This window comes from Apostichopus japonicus, chromosome 8 (genome assembly GCF_037975245.1).
Source record: "Apostichopus japonicus isolate 1M-3 chromosome 8, ASM3797524v1, whole genome shotgun sequence".
Classification (NCBI taxonomy): Eukaryota; Metazoa; Echinodermata; class Holothuroidea; order Aspidochirotida; family Stichopodidae; genus Apostichopus; species Apostichopus japonicus.
In genome coordinates this window covers 26,759,728-26,782,593 of record NC_092568.1, presented here as the reverse complement: position 1 = coordinate 26,782,593, position 22,866 = coordinate 26,759,728, and the positions used below count along the sequence as shown (strand labels likewise).

At 37.7% G+C, this 22,866-nt stretch overlaps 1 protein-coding gene across 1 annotated transcript; it reads right to left on the bottom strand.

The window, feature by feature from the left end:
- Nucleotides 1-9,899: 9,899 nt before the first annotated feature.
- LOC139971364 (uncharacterized) lies at nt 9,900-21,081 on the bottom strand. The gene is made up of 4 exons (XM_071977730.1): nt 20,748-21,081; nt 17,432-17,578; nt 15,328-16,170; nt 9,900-11,627 (listed from the first exon to the last, which is right to left on the bottom strand). The coding sequence occupies exons 1-4, from the start codon at nt 20,923-20,925 to the stop codon at nt 11,479-11,481; spliced, it is 1,317 nt and encodes a 438-aa protein (XP_071833831.1). The 5' UTR covers nt 20,926-21,081; the 3' UTR covers nt 9,900-11,478.
- Between the last annotated feature and the right edge of the window lie 1,785 nt (nt 21,082-22,866).

Sequence of the window (22,866 nt, the reverse complement as noted above, 5' to 3'; positions counted from 1 at the left end):
ATATATATATATATATAAATAGGCCTATAGAGTGTCAATAATGTTTCAATAATGTTTCTTGTCATTGTACATAGCAAATCAACGTCCTTTTTATCATTTTTTTTATATGATAAAGATTATGGTATGTAAGACCGACGTTTCAACGGACACTTTCTTGTACAATTCGTTTAATTTATAATTATCACATCAATTTAGTGTTTCAGTGGAATAATAAAATAAAAAAATGACATAAAAACATCGGATTTTGAAGGAAAAACAATATGAGAAAGAGTTCCTGGCTGGTTATGGTTTAATTATAGTCCTCATTCGGATTAGTTTTGGATAAGTAATTGGTATAGAGGAGAACTTCGAATTTATTTATGCAAAGTGTATACACGAGGCGCCGTTTATGTCTTGCAGAAATTCCTTGCAGACTTAAGGTTCACAATTTCCAAGTTTGATATTTATTTTTTAAATTTTTTTTTTCAGGATAAACATTGTTAAAAACGCAAGCGAAATGATAGATATAGCTAGCTCATTACAGCACGTATGAACGTACATGACGGGCTAATCATACATGCGTATATTAAGGAATTATATGTATATATGTATATGCACGCGTATCTGTCAGTTTCAATCAATCTTTTCTTACATACATGCAAGTATTAAATAGGAAAACTGATTTTTAATCCCTGGAATACAATATACTAAATCATTCCCGCACAGTCATGATAACTCAATTACAAAATGTGGAGTGCTCATTTGTAGGTACACGGTAGAATTGTTTTTTGTCCACTTCTTGAAAGTCGAAGAGCTATCAAAATCCGATTGATTATCTCCATAAGGAACAAACGTTGTCTCGTGTCTCCATATTAAGATGCTTGTAATAAGTCAGGTTATCTTGTCTCTTGGGCTAAAACATTGTGATGAATGCACATGAATATATTAATTAGATGTTCACAACCGGTATACACTCCGCGAATAGTTGAGTAGATATGAATGATAATTACATAAGAACTTGATGAATGCTGAGTCTTAATTACCCAGCTTACTTTTGATTTGTTTATAAAAGTATAATCGAGATTACCATTATTATCTTAATGATGGGAAGAAATAAACAAACTAGTCAGAATTTAGTAGAATTCATGAAGCAAAGTACCATTCAAAATAGAAATAGTGTATATGGTGTGAAGATATCCTCTTGGTAAGCACTGGAGGTAGAAACCCGTCAACCGTCAACACTGGTAAATGTGACAGCGGTTAAGTCCCTTAGCTTTTGGTGAGGCTGATCGTAACATAGGTCTCTATCATATAGGTTATATGATAGGTCGAAGGTAGTATCTTTTAACTTATTCAACTGTGATTGTTAAAACATGATTCTGTGCTCAATATTTCTTTTGGTATGACAGTTTTTTCCCCCCTAACTAAGACACTTACACACTGAAACAATGTTGTCGTTACTTTTAGTTGAGATATCACTATTTGTGTGAGATATAAGAACACAAAACCCCTTTTTTTTAAGGGCATCAAGAGGGAAACGCTAACATTGGTGCAGTAACAAGTATTGTGATGTCTCGCCGTCTTTGTACATGTTTATCGGTAGTCTATAATTCATGACGTTGCGTAACTGATCAACAATTTTATAATTATATTTTATCATATGTGCGATACAATATTTTATACATATACCGTATATGTACATCATAACAAACTTTTAGATGTGCTACTTTTATGATACTGGTCGTTTTCATTTACATATCATACATACGTTGGATCAGTCCTGATGAGGGGGTGGGGTGGAGTCAGGGGCTTTAGCCCATGGGCCTGGGGTCAATTAAGGGTCCGGGGAGACATGAATAATGTAATATCTGTTTCATATACTGCCTACGGAAACATATATCACTTCAAGAGGAGCTACGGTGACGTATAGTTGCCCCGGGCCTGACCATAGCTCTAACCCCCCCCCCCGCCCTTCTCCCTGCATGCTTGCGATACATTTTCTTATAAGCCATAAGAAATAGTGACATATGAATTGAGACATTTATAAGGATAGAGCATCACGTGATTGTTTAACTGTTATAAGCCAATCACATAAGTGGTGTTGTACCTTGCAGGGATGGCTGACGACATGGCTTCACAAGATACGTGAAATATTGCATTCAGTTTGTTTGACAGGTAGCTTGAAAACTTGAACATATTGTTGTTAGAAAGCAAATTGCAATGAAACAAAGATAAGTCACGTGGCATGATAAAATCACTCATTCTATCCTGTGGGGGTTGCCAGATACATTCATAACCATGCATATTCAATCGTGCAGCAACTGCCATAAGGAAAATCCATGCTATATGGGCAGACGAGCTGTACCTTTAAATTCAGTAAATTTCGAGCATGTTTGTTCTTCTTTTTTTCTTTTTTTTTTGACAGACTAAGTTCATCCAAGAGGTAACTTTATGCTCTTAGATGAGGACTACATTTAATGTATTTATTTTCAAGTTAAAATGAGCTTTTGTGATCCAAGTAGATAAGAATAAAATTACGTTATTCATTAAAATTAAAATTAAATTAAAATTACGTCATCATGATGTATGTAAACTTTAACATTTAAGTATCTTTCTTTCACAAGCAACATCTGTACGAAATTTTCTCTGATTGTAAAAAAAGTATTTGAAAAGGAGGCATCATTAAAAAAAAAAGACAAAGCTTACTTTTGTACATATTGTTTCTTTCATATGCCGAGTTGTCATCGCAAATTTGATAAAATCATGCGAAGATGACTACACCTTAATTTAGAAAGAAACTGTTCATCTAACGACATGGTTCGCTAGCAAAATTGACCTTCAAAACGCGGCAATAATAGCAATGCCTGTAGGAAATTCAAACCCTTAACAGGGGGCGTTGTTACATCAAGAAAGGAAACCCTCAATGACACAAGCTGTGTGTTATGAATATATAAAAAAAAAACATCAGCGCCTAGAGGTGATTTCTTGCAGTCAGTTGCGGTAGACGACAACTTTCAGCTGAAACTCTCTCTTATTCATACATGTATGAGTCATTTACTCATTGGAGGGTCACGTGATCTGAATCTTGATTTGTTGACTTCTTGTCAAGATAGGGTTTACATTGTGTCTTGAAGGCTACATATACCGTTAAAATTAATGATCACAACATGAAGAATACAGAGAAGGAGATTTGATCATAACGTTTAGAAGTAATATTTACTGATTCAAAAATAGAGACTCATTTGTCAACTCTGCATGGGTAACGCTCTGCTCTAAAACATTAATGTTACCATCTTTACATGACCACGACCTTGTTTCAAATATGTAGTTCAAACTTCATCTATAAATTTAAGCAGTTCCTTTCACGTATTGTCAATACTTAATTTCTACTCATACATTTGGACGTGGAATTTATAATTGCAAAGATCGGGAGACCGTTAATCTCTTTAAATCTGCGTCTCTTAAACAAGTTTAAAAAGATCGTTTGACTTTAGTTATATATCTCTGTGTGGGTTTACAAAGAGAATGTAAGTGTTGCATGGAAATTACCGACTCGCGATGTATGACTCGTGGTGACTTGTTTAATCAAATACTGGTTCAATGTGACTTGGTTAAGACAACTACTGACTCGTGGTGACTTGGCTAAGTCAAGCTACTGACTCTGTGTGACTTGTTTAAGTCAACTACTGGCTCAATGTGACTTGTTTAAGTCAACTACTGACTCTATGTGACTTGGTAAAGTCAAGGCTACTGACTTGTGGTGACTCGAGCAGACAGCTGAATTCAGCTGACAAATGTTTGTTGACTTCAAGGCTTGACTTTTAGGCTTGACTTGATTTGAGCAAACTAGTAAATTACAGCACAACGCTGCCGATGCAACGCCCTCGTGTAACCCATTCTTATCCAATTTGTCACTCAAGTGATACCCTTCTAACTTAGACCATGAATTGGGACCAATTAGAGTTCTAAAGGAGAACCCAAATTGTGCACAAGTGGTTTGAAAATACAAATTCGTCAGGGTCTCACCCAGAGGTGCCCCATCATGATGCCTGGCTAGGACCTATACTTTGCATTTTGGCTGGGATGAATTCTTACTTATTCTTGAAGCACTTTAAAGGGCTCCTGCACTCGACAATCAAATAGTTCAAAAAAAATAAAGAAGATCACTAAATACAGAATATAGAAAACCAAAATTATCCGTTTGTCATGCACCGGAATAGTGACTGGTGAGTCTTGTTCTTGAAACTTGAGGCGTTGCATTTAATCTTCGCTAAAATCACGAAGCAATTCTCTTAGGTCCTTGTTTACAGCTCACTTTGTAGTGTTTGTTAAATTGCAGGTATTGAACCACTTAGCATGTACATGAAATAGGGCTTTTTTATGGTGAAGAGGCACGTTAGGTTGACTGATGAAAAAGCGGCGATGAAGTAAAAATTATTATACTGGAAATTCTCTGAGGTATTGCTGAGAAGCAGTACCCATTACTTCATTAAACAGCAAAAGACTATCACGTGACGCACGTATGATATAACGGATAAACCGTACCAATATATATATATATATATTAAAAAAATTGAAAACACCACAGACTTTAACTTGTACATATTTACCAAAATTAATACAAAAAGAACGACATGTTTCGAAAGTAGCGACTTTCATCATCAGGTTACAAACGCAAAATGAACAAGTAACAGCAAACAAATGTACACTAGCAATAACACACAGGACAAGTAAATTAACTCAACAAAGATTACACTGGACAGTCAAGCTGTTTGTTGAGATTAGGTTTATCCCAATTGATATGTAGGCTTTCTTTGATCCTAAGCTGGAGTTTAGTGGGAGCTGAGTCGATAATTTTGAATGAGTTGTTGTCACATAGCCGCTTACAGTTGGCTAAGTGTTTGTAAATATGTAAATTCTTATCGGTTTTTTGATGCTCAGAAATCCGTGTAGAAAGGTGCCTATGGGTTTCCCCTATATAACAAGCATTACAGCTTGTGCAGATGAATTTATAGACCACGCGAGATTTAAGGTATGATGAAATCATGTCTTTTACTACACACATATTTCGAACTTAAATGAGATAAACACTAATTTAATATCAATGTCTGTACAATGCGATTTGATCAACTGTCTAACTTTGTTCTGAGCATGACCAGAGAAATTACCAATGTATATATATATATATATATATATATATATATATATATATATATATATATATATATATATATATATATATATATATATATATATATATATATATATATATATATATATATATATATATAATGCTAAAATGATACAAACAACAATACAGCGCACTTACACAACAATCTTTATGAAAAGCAAAACATCGATGAACTAATCTGTCTTCCTGCTGACCATTTAAGTCTCTACCTGTCTTGTAAAATGTGAGTGTAAAATCTTATAGTATGTGATGCTCTTTTGATGGAGCCCACAATCATCGCAGGAGAGACATTAGTAGTAAGTGAGGGCGTGTTATGGAAATCTATAGACAAAGGAATTTGTCTAAAGTAACACGATATTGTTACGACTTGGTTATCAAATATTTCTATTTACTAATTATTAATTGAACGTGTAGTAATTTCCCTCTAATCATTTTATTATTGAGGGGTGAGTAGGTTTTTCATTGTGACTTGCTCCTAAAGGATCACTTGTAATATTCTGTCAGTCAATGTGGGGAGGGAGGGGGGGGGGGCTTGTTCGCACGAGTGTACGTGGTTGAGCCACAGCAATGCAACCAAGTGAAATAATGGAATGAAGAGAGCTTTAACGTATAGAACTGACAAGAATAGAAAACGCCAAAATTTTCAAACTTTGGAAATAAGAGCGGAACTGCCAACGAAGGTTTGCACGTAAAACCTATAATAGTAAGCCACCAGTAAAAAGAGAGCAGAACAATAAACACGGCTACACCTCCACTGAATACGGTCTTTAAAATAAATTGCAAGCAGGGTTGAAATAAAACAGGAACAAGCCAAAAAGATCATTCTTTTGTAAGAGTTCTTTCTCCCTTTTTGTTTTAACCATTACTTTTAACATTTACTTTGGTTGCAAACTGATTTCGAAAACGATAGCATTGACAATTAAGCCATGATGCATACTAATACCGAATCCACTCGAGCAAAAAATACTAACGCCAAATAAACGAAATCTTCGAAAAAATAGACTAATGACGTAAGCGACCGTAACAAGCAAAGACGGCAAATCGAATAATATGATCACGTGGTGAATCTCAAAATAAATCGGGCAGATTGTAGGAATTGATCCAAAAAGTCCAGACGCCCCTCCAAACGTAGATAACAAAACGGTGGTTTCTGAGGGTAACTGAATGAACTCTCCATACGGAACTAGAAACATTGATCAACTTGAGTATTGCACGTCGATAAAATCATTTGTTAAAAGTAAGAAGAAAAAATTAGTTGTGTGTATTCCAGAATCTTGTTTGTATCATCTTCAGTGTTATCACAACTCGATTACAATCGTAAATCTTCTCCCATGAATTACAACGTTTCATTTTCTTGGGGTTAAATTCTCTTTCTGAAAATTCATTTACAAATTCGGCGAGGATAGGATTTGGTAAAAGCATGAATATAATAATAACACAAGATAATAATAACACATTCCCATGCAGGAACAAGAGAAGGAAAATAAGAAAACATATACCAACAATTAAAATGTGTGTACATTTTTATATACACAAATAACATATAACAAACCTACAACAAAATAAGATGGGCTAAAGGTCAGCTTCTCACAAGAACACCTGAGAAACAACTGCAAAAGGTTTTGTACCAAAGTAAAAGCTGGATCGTGTTATAAATCAGTAGCATTTGCTATTACGATTACAGTAAGAACTGAGGATACGTGTAATCCCCAACAAATCCAGTTTGATGCATTTGTTGGGATTACACATATCCTCAGTTCTTACTGTTATCCTAATAGCACATGCCACCAATTTATCATATGTATAAACACGATCCAGTTTTTTTCTCTGGTACAAAACTTTAAGATTTACAGTAGTTACTGTAATCTCTGTGTGAATCGGTTGGAATATCTCGTCACTTACTTAAGACACAACTGTACTCTGCCGGTATGTACTGGTTTACTAGAATAAATTAATAAATTACACACAATAGGCAATACGGTATGTTTTTAGACAGCATTTGATGTCTTTATGTCATGCTTTCTAGCATATTAGTTGCTTTCATTAAGTTTCATAGTTTAAGGTATATCTTTTGATATTCTATACTGAACGGATGAAATTAACAGCCCAAAGAGTTGCCATGTAGATGTTAAGTGAATACCTCCTTGAAGAACATAAACTGAGGCAAGGAGAATTCCTCCCAGGATAGTCAGTATACACGTCCATTTGTCACATTGAGGAGCACGTAGACGAACGGAGCTGTATAGGTACATAACCAAAGAGAATTTAAAGATACTTGAATATCTTTTCAATTCTTCCTTCATATTGCTTAATTACGAATCTTCCGATTGAATTAGGAATTTTAATAGAAAATTGGTGAATGCAGTAAATATTTCTCATAAATCGTATCCGGACAACCAGTATTTATATTAAAACTATTGATTGAGCAATGTTCAAAGAGTAGGCCGGGAGTATTTTAAAGCCTTAAAGGGCCCGCCTGCCCGATAAGTTTAGGTTGTGGGCAGATCGTGGGCCCCATTAAAACATCTCGAGGACTGGTCTTGGCTCTCCGGTTTATATATGCGACACTCCATAGGACACGATTTTGAAACGTTTATAAAGTACGCCGGGTAGTCGTTGTTCTGAACTTCGTAAGAACATATACGTAACAATATCGTACTACGAACCCGAAGAGAAAGATCAGATGTATCGACTTATAGTGTTAGTATAACCAGCCTAACCAGGGATATCTTATAGGTGTATGGTTACATATCCCTGGTATAACATATAACAGGCGCGTATCCAGGATTTTCTAACCCGGGGGGCGCGAATTACTATCTAAGCGGAGCGCCACCATCGGTTGGCGCGGAGCGTACAAGAAAATTTCTGGTTTTGATACCCCCCAGATCACCGGAAATGGCACTTCTCGGGCTTGAAAATGAGCAACCAGATGTACACTTTTGCCTGAGAAGCAAGTATTTCCCAAAAGTTTTTTTCCATCCATAACCTTTTTGAAGATTGTCACCAGTCACACATCATGTTCGACCTGATTGCATGTCCTATGGATCATTGCTTTTGTAGGTGTTTCTACGTCACGGCCAACAATACCCGAAAGCCCCACTTTTGAAGGTTTTAAGCCCATTATTTGTTGAGAATTTGAAAATTCACATTTCTCGTGAATAAAAATCACTTGAAAACATACCCATAATGTTGCAGAAAATTCAATCTATGGACAACCAATATAGAAAAACTCCTTGAACCCCTAATATACAGGTCAAAATTGCACGAGTAGAGGAAGTATGATGAAGAATGTTGGGTAGGAAATTTTGGAAAATTCCGACACAGTTAATTTCTTGGTGTAGAAATATTGCAACCTGTTATAATGGCTATTATGAAACTTGGTTGAAGGAAATGAAAAATAGCAGATATTTCCTCCGATATCAGGTATATCGAAACCGAGCACTACACACATAGGCGTAGGTCCCATAGGAGGCGGGGCTGCAGCCCCCCCCCCCCCCCTCCCCCGCAACCAAATTTTTCCCATTTTTTCGGGCACCTACTGCATGAAAGAAAAATAAATAGCAACGAATAGCTTAAAAATGATCTCCTTGGTAATTAAAATAAAGTTGTAAGCTTGGCCGACATTACTACTGTAAAAGAGAATTTTGACATAGATGGATCTGTATGGTTTTTCTCTATCTACATAAGCATCCGGCGGTATACTGTGCAACTTTGACGGACCGTGCGGTACACGATGCCATTTGATGTAATGACCGATGCTTGCTTATGTGATATCGGCATCGATGTGTTGGACGCGCGCTTTGCGCGCGAAAAAATTTTGGCTTTTTTTTCGGGCGAGTCATTACAGCCCCCAAATCCAATTGGGCTCCTACGCCTTTGACTACACACATAGACAGTTTTTTAGGCTGTTCATCGTGGAACATGCATTTCAATGCTCACTGATATGATGTTATATCTGCTCTTTGCTTTACAAATTCGAACAGGAGTGTAGCGAGTAATTGCCAAGGGAGGGGTGAAGCCTATAGGCAAACTATCTAAGCGAAGCGCCACCATGAGTTGGCGCGAAGCGTACAAGAAAAATTTTGGCCGAAAATGCCTCCCAGATCGCTGGAAATGACACTTCCCAGGCCTTGTAAGTTGCATCTAAGCATTGTCTATTTTGAAATTACTAGCGATGTTATAAAGAAAATTTGCTCGGGGGGGGGGGGGAGTGCGGTCGCCCCCTTCCCGAAATGCGTCATGTTCCCCGACGACTCGGTCGAGTTCAAGACCAGCCACAGTTGGTTCCATATAGCACAATTGTACAATTGTTTAAGGCGTCCATACACACACGCGTTATGATAGACCATATATAGTATTTATATAGATATATTAGTGACAGAGGAAAAATGGAAACGTCAAAAATGGAGTTGTCGGTGTAAGGGGTAGGGTGAGGCGCACACCGCTCCGTAATCCTTGATCTGTCGCTGGCTACCCTGTGTATATAATAGGGATCAGCGCTTTAACCATGACTGTTCCTCTTTCTCTTCCCGAGGTCTTGGCTATCTTCTACTCCCTCCTTTTCTCCTTTTTCTCTCTTTTTTCTTTTTCTTTTCCCTTCCTTTCTCTCCTCCTTTTCTTTTTTTCCCCTCCTTTTCCCTTTTTTCTTCTCTTTTTTTTTTCTCCTCTTTTCCTTGCCCGGGGGGCGCGCGCCCCCAACGCCCCCCCCCTGGATACGCACCTGTATAACATCTCAACAACTGAATCTCAACTAAACCATGACATATCATATGTGAAGTTATATCAATCACGTATATTTTAGCTATAATAAACAGTTCGTGGCTAGAGTGAAACAAATAACTCTCAAACTCACTTTTCGACATTGTACTTTCTTTATTTATTTATATATGCTTGCTCGTACATATCGGTTTGTTAATTGATATTTACATATAAGATTGTATTTACTAGCCTCTTTCACCCTCCGCAGAGGAAAATAATCTGAAACTGACACTGTTAACGAATATCGACTCGTTCGTAGATGAATTCGTCTACATCAAAATAAACATTGTCTCCAATAGAAATGAAAAGCTCCGGCCAAATTTGAATAAAAAAACAGGAAATCGAACATGGATATTATAGCGAACATCTGCAACATAGGAAAAGCGTGAATTCATCGCTGTATAGTTCATTGATATACGAAGTCTTTACAGTTCATATTAATAAACGATTCCTTCAACAACTATACACATGCTGAAAACAAATTTGTGGTGTCTTCGATAGCGCGCGAAGACTTGCAACGTTTTACGTAATAATTTCAGGTAAAAAAAATGTGGTAGAGCTACGAGAAGAGTGGTGACAGGGGGAAACAAGGGTAGATACACGGGGGGGGGCAGAAGAAAGGTTAGTCATGTCCTTCCTGAATGTTGAGCCCATGAGGTTGAACGGTGCAAAGACGTTGCATCCACAGTCTCTCTCTGCCGATTCGCACGCGATCAGCCTTTAGCGGCTTCCAGACTCGGAAAACATAAGCATAGTATAGGCCTAATACTAATTATTGCTAACACTGGGCCTATGCTGGATTAAGGTTAATGCGCTAAATGTGGTTGGCTATTTGGTCCCATTAAGTCTGTACTGTAGATTATTAATTACAACGAAGGGGACAACTTTACGTCTCGATAACGGCACGAGAAGTCCCTCCTTCTATTTGACGTAAAAATATTAATATTACAAAAGTTTTGGCCAAATATAGTGAATATAAAATGCATTTTTACTTGGAATTTACCTTTCCCGTTTTCGAAATTGTCGAGACCGTTCGTGCAATGAACTATTAAAACTCTTCGCGGTCAAAGGTCACAGCATCGTTCACGTCAACAAAAATAACATGTATACGCATCTTAAGACACGTCTTATTGGTGAAGAACTTATTGAAACTGAGATCCAAACAGTACTTTACTAAGACGCATCTTAGTGTTAGTCGGGTCCGCAGATCACTAAGTTCTATGTGCGTAAGTCGAGTTTCGTGGAACCACTTTGAATCTGACAATTTACACAGAATTACCACTCTTTGAGACAATCCAAGTTGTATTTATTAAATGAATGTGTTGCCGGAGATAATAGTAAATTCAAGTATATTGCTACCGGCAGTGCTGGGTTCTTGACACAAGCGACACAGTTGGCGACCGGACGAATAGCACCTTGCACTTCCAAGAGGCACCTTCGAAACCTCAACCAAACGTCAGTCTTCGGTGCCTCTGACCCATGGAGCGGCACGTCGGTTCCCAGTCTTTATGCCGTTAGGTAATTCCGCCAATGTTTTTTCCCTTTCACCTTTATTTTTTACCTTTAATGTGGTAGTTACAAACTGATTTCGAAAATGATAAACATGACCAAATGACAACAATAATGATTTCTAAAAGTCCCCATCCAGCCAACCACGCAAAAGTATATCGGAGTGATCCAGTGACTTCCGCTATGGTACCTGGGCAATGGGTTACAAAAGAAAGAAAATATTATTAATTACAAAAAAACTCATTTTTAAGTATGGTATTTGTAGCAGTGCAGCTAACCGATTTCAATGATATTTCAACTACATAAATATCATTGAAATCACATGCACACAACAAAATCGCGCGTCTAATTGTTCAACGCGTCAAAGCAATAATGATACAATATCAATATATCGATGCTTATATATTTAACCGGAGAGGTGTTACAGACTGAGCAACAAAAACGATCCCTTAAGATTTTAACCCTATCATCCTAGCTCAATATGTAGGCCTGCTTGAGAATTCGTTAACCATTTTCTGGTTCAAATCTTGCGATTGGCATTTTATTCATGTAAACTAACACCTCTCTGCACATAAATGCTAAAAGCGTCCACGTGTTTATATAGAATATTACTAAAGCTATATATAAAGATACATAAGTTATAACCAAAAGCACCACAAATAACGCGCGTTGCTGATAACATATAACTCTGCAGGACTTTGATATTAAAACGTCTGGAAATTAAAACCTACAATATCATATATACATCGTAGCCAGTTTAAGAGAGTCTGTGCGTTTCCTAAATGTTTTGAACCATTGCATGATAATTCCTGCTAGCATTCTTTGATCAAAGATCCATCGGGATGGCAAAAATTTCAAACCGAAACCTCAAAGTTATTAACACGATTATGACGGCTGACAAATAGTCAGTGGGAATCAGAGGTAACAGTAACATTGAGCTGCACAGAACAGATCAAGATAATTCCCTAGTTCGATCTTATCCGATTTGATGGATTGGATCAATGATATAGAAACCAGTGTAACCTACAGGCGGCAACGCATTTTGTTTCAAAGGCTCTCTGTTTGTTGGTTCTTCATATGTATAATATACTTCCTTGACCCAAGGGAGCAATCGATATTTTTTATTATCGGGGTGAGGGATGAGGGTTATACATGTTATATGGTACTGCAGGGTCCAGAGGGAGGGTATGCTCCGCCGCTGTGAGCTGTGACGTAACGATGAGCATGGGGACCCGGCTCCTGGCCCAATGGGCCCTTTATCAGGAAGTCCAAGCAAGGGCGTCCGCAGAAGGTGGGGACAGGGGCGGAATCAGTAGGTCATGTAGTTGTAACACACTACTTGATACTATCTAAGCAGAGCGCCACCATCATTTGGCGCGGATCGTACGACGTGTTTTTTTTTTTTGGCCAATAAATACTCCTAGATTGTCGGAAAAGACACTTCCCGGGTGTCTCAAGTTGCATTTACACCTCGGTTATTTTGAGATCTCATGTCTTAGGATTTTGAATTTCAATAATTTCAGTAATGCATTATGGGTCCGTATGCAATGAACATAACAAGAGAACTGTTGGTTGGGTGAAATCATTGAAATGTCAAATGTTTAACTTTTTAATCAACTTTTGATTTTCTATGGGGGGGGGGGGCAAGTGCCCCCTTGCCCCTCTCTGCTGACGCCCATGGGTCCAAGGTCCAAGGATTTATGCAGAATCAATGCAGGGGTCTTGGTTTAGATCATTTGAATGGTCATTTGGCATTTACACATTGTTTCCAGCTGACAAATGCTAAAATACTTCAAGAGAAATGACAGAACAATACTATCAACATAGCTATAAAAATTCTTTGTAACTATATACCATGGAATGAGGATTGAGGAATTCGGCTTCTGGATACATCTTACAAGTTGTATGAGTGAGAAACAACAAACGGTACTGAAACAACTGATTACTGATATGTGGCCAATGAATGAACTCAATGTTCATTGCCATTACCGAAGTATGGAGTATTGCAGGTGCAATCCCAATTTTTTAGACCTTGAATTTACTAAGCCTGGCTCTTTTTCTCAACAAAACATATCAGCACCCCTTTTCTGTGCATCAGTATAGCGGGGCCCCCTTTTGGTCGGGACCCCAGCTCAGTACGGTCCGAGCCCATATGGGTTACGTTACTGGCTGTGAGAGAGTTTATCAAATAAAAGGTTCTTATATGAAACACGTTGGTATAGTTTGCAAGTTTTGAAACAAAGGTCTTTTAAACTGTTCAGTTTTATACTGTTTATTCAAGTTATGTAGTGTAGACTAGGATTTTATCATGTTCTTCAATCTTCTGTCTGTCATGGTTTGGTTCCTGTCCCTGATTAATTGTATACCCGCATCTTTAAAATATACCCGTCGGAATCATGGACAGCTTTTATGTATTATCATTTATAAACAGATGGTGTGATTCTGTGTAGATTGGATGCCCAATACAACGAATAAGTCCTAAGCATATCGTCGCATTAGTCACTATACCACTATGTTTTCACTATTAACTTAGTCTCATAAACTTTTATATGTCTTAACCTGTATTTTGACGCTTTGTATATTGTTATATTTTTATCCTATTTATAAATTTCTCTGTAAATTTATACTGGAATAAAGAAATGAAATGAAATACCAGTGATTTAATCTTGAAACCAAGTCATTTGTGACTGTATTAAATGTAAGACTGACATTGGCGTGTAAATATGGACAAATAACGATATGACGTATACCACTGAGGCTCTCTCTATGTTGTTTGGAGTATACCTTCAGTACACACTCATGTTGTGTAGTATACTTTCAGTAAACATTCCTGTTATAATGTATTCTTTCAGTATATATTCATATCATGTACTTTCAATTCGTTTTACTATTATGGATATATGTATACCTTCAATACATATTCCAATGTTGGGGTTGTATTTTCAGTGCATATTCCTGTTTTGGTTACTACAACCAGTGCATATTGATAATAATGAAAATAATCATAATCATAATAATAATAACAATAATAACAACAAAGAATTATCAATATAATAATTATAATAATAATAATAACAATAATAACAACAAAGAATTATCATGCGCACGTATCCTCCCAGAGAAGGGCGCTCAATGCGCAAAAGATCGTCTCCTAAGGTGAGTTTTAAGATTCTTTGTAACGGAGGAGACACTCTTAGCCGTCTTAATTTCAAGTGGTAACATGTTCCACAATGGCGGTGCAGCAACTGAAAAAGATCTACCCCCCCTCCCCACCCCAGGAATGGTTGGATTTAGATTCCCTGAGAAGTAACTTATCATTTGAGCAAAGATTTCGGGTCGGATTATATTCTTGAAGCATATATCAGCGATGTATAAAGATACCACATTGTGAACAGACTTGTAGACAATCAGCATTTACTTGAAAACAATGGCGTGTTTCTGTTCCCAGTTACCGTGGGCCACGCCAAATGCCACAACTACATTATGAAATGCGGCATATCCAGTAGAATATGGCAGTGGCGTAGGAAGGTACTTTTGAGTGGGGGGGGGCTGAAGACTGATGGCCGGCCTCGGGAAGGGGGTGTCTCCCCCCCTTTGGAATTTTTTTGCATTTCCAGGTGGCCTCAGATGCAATTTAGTGCAATATAGAACACTTCAACACCCACTCCATTTTGTAAATAATTTTGCATTTTCACCTGGACTTAGATGCAATTTGGTGCTCCAAATGAGATTTTTTTCTCATTTGGAAATGAAAAAGGGGTTTTCTGACTTGCGAAGCGGGGGGGGGGCGGCGGAATGATACTTCCGCCCCCCATATTTTTCACTGGGGGCGCCAGCATGGTCACATATATTGATCAAAATAAAGAATTGTTCATAATGTATATTCTCACCTGCAATGACTGCACCCAGCTGATAAAATATCCCGCCCGCCATAAACGTCAGTACAACAGCAGTATTCATGTGATGTTCGCATACGGTTAAAGGTGGCATGCTGTAAGACAAGCCAAGATGCATACTAATACCGAAGCCACTCAAGCAAGAAACTAACGCCAAACTAACGAAGTCTCCGAAAAATAGACTGATTAAGTAAGCGATCGTAACAAGGAAAGATGGCAAACCGAATAATATGATGACATTATGAATCTCAAAATATATCAGACAGACTGCAAAAGCCCTTCCAAAAATTCCAGACACCCCTCCAAAAGTAGATAACAAAACGGCTGTTTCTGAGGGTAACTGAAAGAACTCTCCATACGGAACTAGAAACATCGACCAAGTTGTGTACTGAACGTCGTTAAAGACAGCTGTTAAAAGTAAGAAGAAGAAATCCGGATGACATTTAAAGAGTTCATATACTAGTTGTGCGTATTCCAGAAACTTGTTCGTATCGTCACAACTCGATTGAAGTTGTGAATCTTCGTCGATTAATGGCAACGTTTCCTTTTCTTCGGGCTTAACTTCTGTATCTGAAAATTCATCGTTCAATGTGGCGGGCTTAGGACTGGGTATAATCAGAGATATAATTATAGCACCAGATGTAACAAAACCATATGCGAACTTCCCAATCTGATAGCCAAATATAGATATCAAGTGTTCCAATAGTAAAGGAAGTAATGCAACACCGACATTGTTAGAAAATGTGCTCATCAAATACGCCATGAGATAATCTTCTTTGCCGAAATAATCCTTTAAAGGCACCACTGTGGTCATGTTGATCAACCCAAGTCCGATTCCTAAGGAAAAAAATATAGAGGGGCGAGAGAGGTGGAGAGAGAGAGATAGATATTTGAACGATTTTAAACCATCATTGATATCTCTTTTGTTTTTCACAAGTTGATACAAGTTTAATTAATCAAATTTACAAGTTACAACATTATGTTAGCTGCGAAAATGAAGTTTGAGATAAACGAAGGAGATAAAACCCATGCATGCAAAAACAGAAGAAAGAAAACAAACAAATGAGTTTTACACCTCCTCTCAGTATACACCCGTAACCTATAACAAAGTTACAACAAATAAGATAGCTAATAGTTAATTCCTATACAGCTTAAAGGTCTGCTGTATAGACCCCAACTATAGCACGCTATCATGGACAAGTTTCTTGAGATTACGTTATCGACCTGCCTTGGTGGTAAAATAACCTCTTTTTACTTATCAGTCTGCAACGCCTGCCACATATTTTTCTTGTATGAGGGTCTATGTGTGAACATTCTATGGTTAACTACACTGTAGACATGAACATAGTTCCACACAGTGTTTACAAAAAGAGCCTAATGGTGTTAAGAAGCTATGCAGGCTAATTGTAGAGCCTTGGGTCGATTTGCGATAGTGGCAGGTCGATTACGTAATCACAAAACTTTCCTAGCTATATAGCGTGTTATAATTGGAGCCAATAAAGCAGATCTTTAAAACCTTGCCCCTTATTACCGGAAGTATGTACTCTCCCAGAATGCATTGATCATCCAAATTATTGCCAAACACAAAGTTCACAAAAATAATTGGTAAATTACTCACTATGAAAACTGTTTTAGACTATCTAGTATATAAGTGGGTATTTACGCTTATAGTATGCTGACTAGGATCCAAGTGGAGGTGGGGTATACATCCACCCCTTTTTTAAACACCCCACAAAAAAGACGGGAACGTTGTATATGAGCAAACCCTTGTCTGTACATGCTATATACCTTATTGAGTACCTAACTGATAGCCTATACATATGCCTCAGAATGTATACCATTTCAAATCTAAATTTTATGGTGTGGGAGCGGTCTCCTAGACCCCCCTGTATAAGAGTCGGCTTCAACGAACCCATGACCATATCAACTCCTTTTGTTTCTTTAATCCTAGATTGTCTCATGGTATCAAATGAATGGACAAGTGCAACAATGTCAGATAACCTTGAGTATTCTAACAGCAACTGCAAGTGGAAGAGTTATAACCTTCATTAAGTTTCACAATTGAAGCTATATCTTTTGATATGTTATGTATACTAACCGGATGAAATTAACAGCCCAAAGAGTTGCCATGTAGATGTTAATCGAATACCTCCTTGAAGAACATAAACTAAGGCAAGGAGAATTCCTCCCAGGAGAGTCAGTATACGTCCATTTGTCACGTTGAGGAGCACGTGGACGACCGGAGCTGTATATGTACATAACCAAAGAGAATTTAAAGTTAATTGAATATCTTTTCAATTCTTCCTTCATATTGCTTAATTATGAATTTTCCGATTGAATTAGGAATTGTAACAGAAAATTGGTGAACGCAGTGAATATTTCTCCGTCATTAATCGTATCCGGACAACCATTATTTATATTACAACTATATACATTGAGCGATGTGCATCGAGTAGGCCAGGACTGAGTATATAAGCTAAAGCCTTAAGGGCCCGTCTGCCCGATAAATTTTGGTTGTGTGCAGATCGTGGGGCCTCTTGCAGGCTGGATTTGGCCCGACGCCCGCCTGTTGGGAACCTCTGGCCTATACAGTGTCGCATTCGGAGTTAGGTCTTTACGACACTTCATATGAAGCGATTTTGCAACGTTTCTTATGTAGCAGTTGTGAATTCTGAACTTGATGGAACATACCATAATTATGACGTCACAGTACCGTGGTACTGTGGTCCTGAAGGGAAAGACAAGTCTGGGGTGTGCCACAAGTATGTCAGTAGGACAGCCCTGATATAATATCTCAAGAAATGAATCTCAGCTAAACCATTATTACTGCAGTATATGTGGATCTACATCAGTCAAGTACAATCTTATCGAAATACCATGATATGAAAGTGAATTAAGCGATTAATCACTACGCATGTTAACAAAATCAAATATCTCATGTACACTCCTTTTTTCTTCACTTCACAAGGTAAATAAGACAGACTAGACCAGGGCTCGAATTTCGTAATTTTTAGGGCAGGCCAGTTTGGCCTCAGGACAGGTTATTTACTGTTGTGCATATGAGCATATTGACCAGGGCACCAAGGCCAGTTACCAGGGCCAGTGAATAGGGCACCAAGGCCAACTCCAAGGGCACTGAGGCCAGTGGCCTCACTGGCCTTGGCTTATTTCGAGCCCTGGACTAGACAATTACGATCGGATTGAATGAATTTTGAATTGTACATACGAACACGATGCATGTACAGGTAGAAACATGAAAGACTTATTAACGTTAACATCAGAGAAATGATCGGTCAATACCAGTATATATATTATGTGCGTGCTAACGAATAGTATACTTTACATAGATCATACACGGCAGTTGGAGCCAAATCATGGGTGCCAAATAAATTACACACGAAAAGACACAATACTAGTTACTGAGTCTGATTTTTAAAACGTTTTATTTTTAACTGCATGTTTTCCCGAAAGTATAGACATCCGGTGAACCAAGCTAATTTTCTAAACATCATATTATCATCGAATCATGTCAAAATTGTGAAAATTGTCTTCATATGTTAATGCTCATAATTGGTCTGGCTATCTCAAAATGGTATAAAAATCAGAATGGCTAATTTTATGATCTTAGTAGGATCTCTTCACATGCAGGCTTACTACCACCGGAAACATTAAACGACATAGACGGGCAAACAGTTGAATTAGACAAGTGAGCAATGTATACAACAACATACAAAAAAAGGGGGGGGGGTAAGATAAAAGGAAAGAGCAATGAGAGGATTAAGGGCTGAGGGGTGTAACAATGTCAGGTTTTTAGGGATTAGAAAGGAAACTCTGTGAATGTGGGATAGAAAGATGAGCTAGGCTAGGATAAGCCTTCATAGAGGAAGGAGGAGAAGAAAAAGAGAAGGGGGGGGGGGGGGTTAGGTGTTCCATTCTTGGATGTTAAGTTCATGTGGGTAGAATGATGCGAAGGCGTTAGCTCCATATGCGTTCTCTGCTGAGGCGAACTGTATCGGGGGATATACTTATAGAAGTCCAATGTAAAATTGAAGGATTTTATTTCGAAATGTATGTATATTAGATCCTCCTGCAAGCAGTGACTCGCGAAGAAGCCTCTTTGGTTTATCAAAGCCGCAAGCTGACCGAAGGCGGTCTCTTACATTCATATTTAACGTCCATGATTATGAATTGTTAATTGTCAACAACTCTGTAACTGGACGACATACATTAATCTGGGAGTGACTCGAACCGGCGACCTTATGATTGAAATTTCAATCCTTAAGGCACCTTATGATTGAAATAGTGTGGTTAGGAAGGTTTAATATCGCCCAACTGGGTGTTTCAGTCTTGGAAGTCTTGACTGTGGATCTATATAGCCATAGTAACGTGTATTTCAATCCCACAGAATCCCTTTCCCTGTAGATACGACAGATCCTGAAAACCGTGCACCAACGAAACCAGATGTCACATATACAGTGTTTACCTAGTACATGGGCTTTCTGCAGTAGATAAGCAGTTTGGCAACAATTGTGTTGTCTTTATCCTTTCTAAAAAACAACTATAAATATGACAACATAATAAGGATGAAAAAAAAGCAGGAAATTTGGTGACTGCTGAATGATCTATCGCTATCATAACGCATCATGCTCGTTTAACTATCTTATCATTTGGAAGCCAGTCTCCAGTAAAATTATTATAATACAGAATTCTATACTCAACCTACGATTTCTATGAGTATGAACTGAGATTTCGGGAGAATAGTATACGAAACCCAACAGGTGGAAATTATTTTACCCATTGAGGCAATAGTTAAAAAATTTCAGATTAGTAGTGTTAACTCTCAATTTCGTTACGGATTTACTATGAATTTATCACATGTTAGTATGGTGGTTCCGAAGGAACAGGGTGAGATGCATATACTTAGCCTGCTGTGTTAGTATATATAGCACGAATTCTCGACAACTAAATCTGAGCTAAAAAATGAAATATTTGATATTATAGATTGAAAATCACTCTTTGGAACAGGTATAGTTTGCAGACGTTACCGTCTGCGCTGACATGAAATGTACCAGGCTATATATAACCAATGAGTGGGACACCATTTTGCATTCACCATGAAATTTGCCTTCACCATACAGCGCAGCAGAAATTCCCATTCTACGACATTCCCGGCACCAACGCATCCACTCGCGCACGCCCCCCCCCCCCCTCCCTACCGTACCTTAACACCACATATACCCAGTTCGAATCTCCGCATTCGATGTAAACATTCACTTTAATCCGAAAAAGACATTCATTCTGCAGTTCAAATTGCCTACATTTGTGTATTAACTTGCTCAAGACAAGTCAATAATGTTTCGTGGATGGGTGGTGGCCATTGCATTGTATAATGTGAAATATGTGAGTTGACCTACCTATGAGATAGCACGTTCCAATTTGTAACGAAAAGGCCCACGCAACAATGATATAATTGGTGTTTAAATCAGAGACTGTATTATTCACTAAAACACCGCAAGATTTATATGTCCCAGCAGCAAAGAATAAAAAGACACATCTTGCTGTGAATGCTCTCCACTGGTTTACTGACAACATTATCAAAGCACCTGTAACAAGCAACAGAACCTGAGATCAATTATAGCCTACTCTTCGTTTGGACGTTGTTTTAAATTATGTACGAATATGTATTATGAAGGACGGACCTATGTAGTACTAATACTTGATATCACAACACACAACGTAACGAATTGAGTGCAGTGGAGCAATTAATGAGACATATCTATTATCTACAAATGCACAAATGTATGTCTGACGTTTCGATTGTACTTTGGTTTATCTTCAAACCAGATCAAACCGGACCGCGTCGATTGATTAAGAAACAAAGCAAAAACAAAAATCAAAACGGCTTATCAGATTACTCTGCTGTAACTATATTTTCATCCGTTTTGGAAATGGAACTTTGCATTCTAGGAGCACGAGTGCATGCAATCATCACGATTTCAAAGAGTTATTACGGTATTAAGGCAAGACTTTTTTAATTCAGCTGCATGGACATTCGGGAACTTACTGAATTGTAAAGCCACACTAAATATCATAATATTGATTTTTTTTAAATCAAACGAATATAAGATTGACCATATATGAGAAAAAACACACACAATTAGGTTAGAGCAAACAATCTTCAAAATTGTTTGAAGACTGTGACATTGTTATTGTCTTTCCGTATAATTATATATGATTTGCGTTGACCTTGTCGTAATGTGGAGCAAAAGAAAGGATAGCTATATAATGTTGTAGGAGCTATTAATTACATGGAAACGCTATTTATTACTAAAATTCACCCAAGCCATTCATCGATATTCCCGAATAATTAAAGTATAGGAGCATTATGGTAACCTTTATGGAAGGGCCAGAGGCGAATTGATGATTTTATAGAGGAGTAACTATAGCATCATGGAGTTAAAGGTTATAGGCGTTAAATGACATCTTTGTTGACCAACAATATAAGCGTATTAAAAGTTGACAAAAAATGTGAAAAGAGTTATTTTGGAGATTCGGCCCATCCCTGTAAAAGTTTGAGAGTGCGCAGTATAAAACCTCGAAGTTTGAGCGTGTGCAGGCGTGGCAATCTCTTTTACTTTGCTACTTAGTTTGACCAATACATTTTGAACTTTTAATTTCATTAAACAGAACCATTATAGTACGTGTACTTCAAAGCAAATTCGATGACCGACTTTTAGCGATTCCTGGAGGTGTTCTGGCTTCATTGATATATGTCCTTCGATGTTGTTGTTACTTCTGTTGCTTGTGTTCGTGTACAACTTTACAGCCAGCTTTTCTTTCTGGTGTCGTGCTTGGTTGCCGATGTCATAAGATAACTAACACACTTTGTATCTATTTAGGTGTTGGATATAAAGTCTTTCAACGTAGTAACAGTAACTTCAATGAAAACCACTTTCAAACAGTGCTTTCTATTTGCACATAATATGGCCACACCAGCTATTAATCTCACAGCCGCTGCTTCACTGCCTCTGCCCTTGGACTAACTAATGAACATATTTGGAGACAAGTATGGTATGCTTGCCCTTGGTTTATTTTGCTTGAATGTTACGATAGCTGACATAATCTTGCCTGTAAAAGACAGCGATTGCTTATATATGCACCTGTCAATCTTACTCCTGATGATACATACGGAACTGCCGATGAAACATCTCCCTTAGCAACTTCGCAATTTCCTCAAAATGTTTCTTATTTTCTTCCATGTGTATATGAATATAAGAGAGGGAGCCAAATCATGGTACGGTATAGAAACGACAGTGTAACAGTTTACGCAAAATAAATAAATAAGTAAGCGCCAAGTGGTGCCAAAACGTATATATAGGATAACTTCTAGAAGGTTAAATTTGAGACCATTTCAAATCTAATTCTGGCTGATTACAAATCATCATTTTCTTCTATCTACGCAGTATTCACTAGTAGTCCAGCACTATCTAGTATAGTAGTCTATCACTATCCACTCGGGTATAAATACACACA